The following is a 3,565-nucleotide window of genomic DNA, read 5'->3' as shown; positions in this document are numbered from 1 at the left end:
AGAAAAAAGAAAATTGAACAAAACTAAAGGACACAATAACGCCAATCAGCAACGCCATTCATCAATCAAGAACAAAGAGAGAGAGAGAGAGAGAGAGAGAGAGAGAATAAGGATCATAAGTAGGAGCCGTTACAAAGGCAATCCCACGCCTACTACCGGACTGGACTGGACACAACACACACCCCAATCCCCTTGCTCAAGGGGGGACAGTAACCACTCCTAGTCAACGGAAAGAATCCGGCCTGAGCGGGGCTCGAACCGCCGCCTGTTTGGCCGTGCAGCCTTGCAGCGCGGCGCTCGAACCAACTGAGCTACCGGAGCGGTGTGTGTGTGTGTGTGTGTGTGTGTGTACATTTATGCATATCTTTAATTCTCTCTCTCTCTCTCTCTCTCTCTCTCTCTCTCTCTCTCTCTCTCTCTCTCTCTCTCTCTCTCTCTCTCTCTCTCTCTCTCTCTCTCTCTCTCTCTCTCTCTCTCTCTCTCTCTCTCTCTCTCTCTCTCTCTCTCTCTCTCTCTCTCTCTCTCTCTCTCTCTCTCTCTCTCTCTCTCTCTCTCTCTCTATCTCTCTCTCTCTCTCTCTCTCTCTCTCTCTCTCTCTCTCTCTCTCTCTCTCTCTCTCTCTCTCTCTCTCTCTCTCTATATATATATATATATATATATATATATATATATATATATATATATATATATATATATATATATATATATATATATATATATATATATATATATATATATATATATATATATATATATATATATATATATATATATATATATATATATATATATATATATATATATATATATATATATATATATATATATATATATATATATATATATATATATATATATATATATGTGTGTGTATATATATATATATATATATATCTATATATATATATATATATATATATATATATATATATATATATATATATATATATATATATATATATATATATATATGTGTGTGTGTGTGTGTGTGATATAGATATATATATATAGATATAGATATATATAGATATATATATATATAGATAGAGAGAGAGAGAGAGAGAGAGAGAGAGAGAGAGAGAGAGAGAGAGAGAGAGAGAGAGAGTGTGTGTGTGTGTGTGTGTGTGTGTGTGCAAACGCGCGATACTTTGGTGCTCATCTCTGTTTCTCTGGCCCTCCAGTCTGTGGTAGGTAAGAATCCACTACCCAGAAGGGCAGGGTATAAGTGTGACATCCAGGTTACCACAATTTGTCTTCCTTGTTTCCCTAGACATTCATTTATCTACAAGGCCGAAGGAGAGGATAATAAACAAATGGGCGAGCTGGGCGCCGAGTGCCCGCGGATTCGTAGTTAGGCATGCATATTAACCACTCTACCTTTGCTGTCAGGTTCAACACAGTAAAGTCATATCTAAGAAAAAAATATCTACTCTTTCTTAGGATTAATTATGACCTTTCCCTGATTTATAATTGTCTTTTTCTTCTTTGGTGTTTTTTTCTCTGTTTCTTTATTGTGAAGTCATCATGGAATTAAAAGATTAGTATTATATATTAGTGGTAATCGATGTTGATTTTGTGACGTTCTCTGGTTCTGCATTATATTTGATAATACACACAAGGATATAAGGAGACTACAAGAGGCCAGACGGCCTACACAAGGCAGCTATTGAAGATGTGTTGCTCACCAAATTGGCTTTCTGTTCATTAATGCATCTAATCTACGTTTAAAGCTTTCATTTGTGTTTGCCTCAATTGAATACCTATTCAGTTTGTTCCACTCATCCACCACTCTTCGTGGACCAGTTTTTATTTATTTATTTTATTTTTATTTTTACTTTTACCAGAGCATCGTATTTGATCTCTTGCATCTTCCCAAGACTCCATCCTAGCTTATATTACATACGATCACATAAGCATATAAATAAAAAACGTCTTAGTGAATGTAATTCCCCATGTTTTTATTTTCCTTATCAAGTCCACCATAGCTGTTTTCTATGATGAACTTTAAAAATTCAGTCGTGGAGGTGACTGCCTGATCTTTGTTCTTAAGTTCCATCCCTCCTCAACACCATATGTTCAGTATCGCCGGCCGGCTGTGTGTTCTGGTTCTGCATCACCCGGTCCAGTCATCAGGTTAGACTGTCTTCTTCGGCCAATAAGACTGCGGCTATTTCTAACCACGCCCACGAGTTTGTAGCATCTTAAGAAATTTTTGTGTCCTATATGACGCTTTTTTATAATAATGGCCGTTGCAGTGAGCAGGCTACACGACGAAGATAGTATTATATCAAATGACCTGAAGATGCATATGAAAATAGTCAAAATCAGGGTATTGTTTTACTGCTTCCAGTTGAAAATGAAAATGGAGGTAGCAACTTCTGGCAACTCTCCACAGGTGTTGGTATCGGCAGTCGGCGCTCACCTGAACATTCAGTGGTCGAGGCATTTTGGTGTTGTGAGGGTTGAGCTCAGCTCTCCTTTATCACTGTTAAATTTTCTAAGTGTTCAGTTTTAGATAGAGTGCTACAGAGACGCAGGAGCAGACCTAGTGCATGATACCAGAAACCCGCTTGTGAATCTCGGTCCTCAGATTTTTTGATTTTCTGAACTCAATATGGCGAGCCATTATGTTATAGTATACACAGCTACGGCAGGGGCAAATGGACCCTTACTTGGCACAGACGAAGAGGATGTCGTTTTGATGCAGTATTTAGTGTGGGACGCCGTATGCAGAAAGGTAGTTGTTTCCTCATATGGCCTTCCTTGTGCATGACTAGTCGCCAACCTGTGTGCTCTGGCGAGGTAAACGAGGCACAGGTGTTGTAGACCTGACGCAGCTGCTCACCGCCGCGGTCCCAACTCTCTCCTTACCAGCACGTGCTCAAGCCTCTGCTTCTGTTCACTATCTTATCTTGCCTCCTTTATCACATCGTCACCTTCAAGAAAGCCGCTACCCTAGTTCATTTGCTTGTATTGTAGCATGACATACATGTTATGATTTTATTTTTAATTATTATTTTACTGGTGGTTATCATTTTGTGTATTAGGTTAATTAAATGAACGATAATTGCTATTCATATAATCTTTTATCCTTGTAGACGTACTTCCCTATTTCCTTCGACAAGTAAGTTACCTTGTCAACAAGGTTAATAGGATCAAAAATTCCTTGAAAAAAAATATATATTCTCAGAATCTCAACGTCATTTCTGCACCAGACTTCATGCAACGGCAGGGCATGCGTAGCGCCATACTGTGTGTATATTTTTAGTTGCATTTGTGCCATAAGTTTTCCAGGGCTGCCAACATGGCGGCGACTGGGGATATCAACAGGTGGGCGTCTGGCAGGGGGGCGCCTGTGCGCTCAACATTGTCGTGGGTAGCGGGGCTTGTGGGACCAAGTTGTCGTATCAGGTGGTCATGTGTTCATAGGGAAATTGGTTACAATAATTTTGAGAATAGTTAAAGTTACATCGAAGTTGGTTGTATGGAGTCCAAAATAATAAAAGTATGAGAGAGAGAGAGAGAGAGAGAGAGAGAGAGAGAGGAGGCCTGAGGGGCATGTAAT

General features: G+C 39.1%; 1 protein-coding gene across 6 annotated transcripts in view; it reads left to right on the top strand.

The window, feature by feature from the left end:
* Positions 1-2,404: 2,404 nt before the first annotated feature.
* Positions 2,405-3,565, top strand: part of LOC126980954 (RNA-binding protein fusilli-like) — a 111,279-nt gene continuing 110,118 nt past the window's right edge. For 2 of the 6 annotated variants that reach the window (XM_050831414.1, XM_050831412.1), the window contains exon 1: positions 2,409-2,737. In XM_050831414.1, coding sequence (XP_050687371.1) covers positions 2,615-2,737 — 123 coding nt within the window. In that variant the 5' untranslated portion in view covers positions 2,409-2,614. Of the gene's footprint in view, positions 2,738-3,565 lie in introns of all 6 variants that reach the window. The other 4 variants (XM_050831415.1, XM_050831413.1, XM_050831410.1 and 1 more) reach the window with 3 other exon arrangements.

Source organism: Eriocheir sinensis, chromosome 46, assembly GCF_024679095.1.
Source record: "Eriocheir sinensis breed Jianghai 21 chromosome 46, ASM2467909v1, whole genome shotgun sequence".
NCBI classification, from domain to species: domain Eukaryota; kingdom Metazoa; phylum Arthropoda; class Malacostraca; order Decapoda; family Varunidae; genus Eriocheir; species Eriocheir sinensis.
This window is presented reverse-complemented; position numbering and strand designations above follow the sequence as displayed.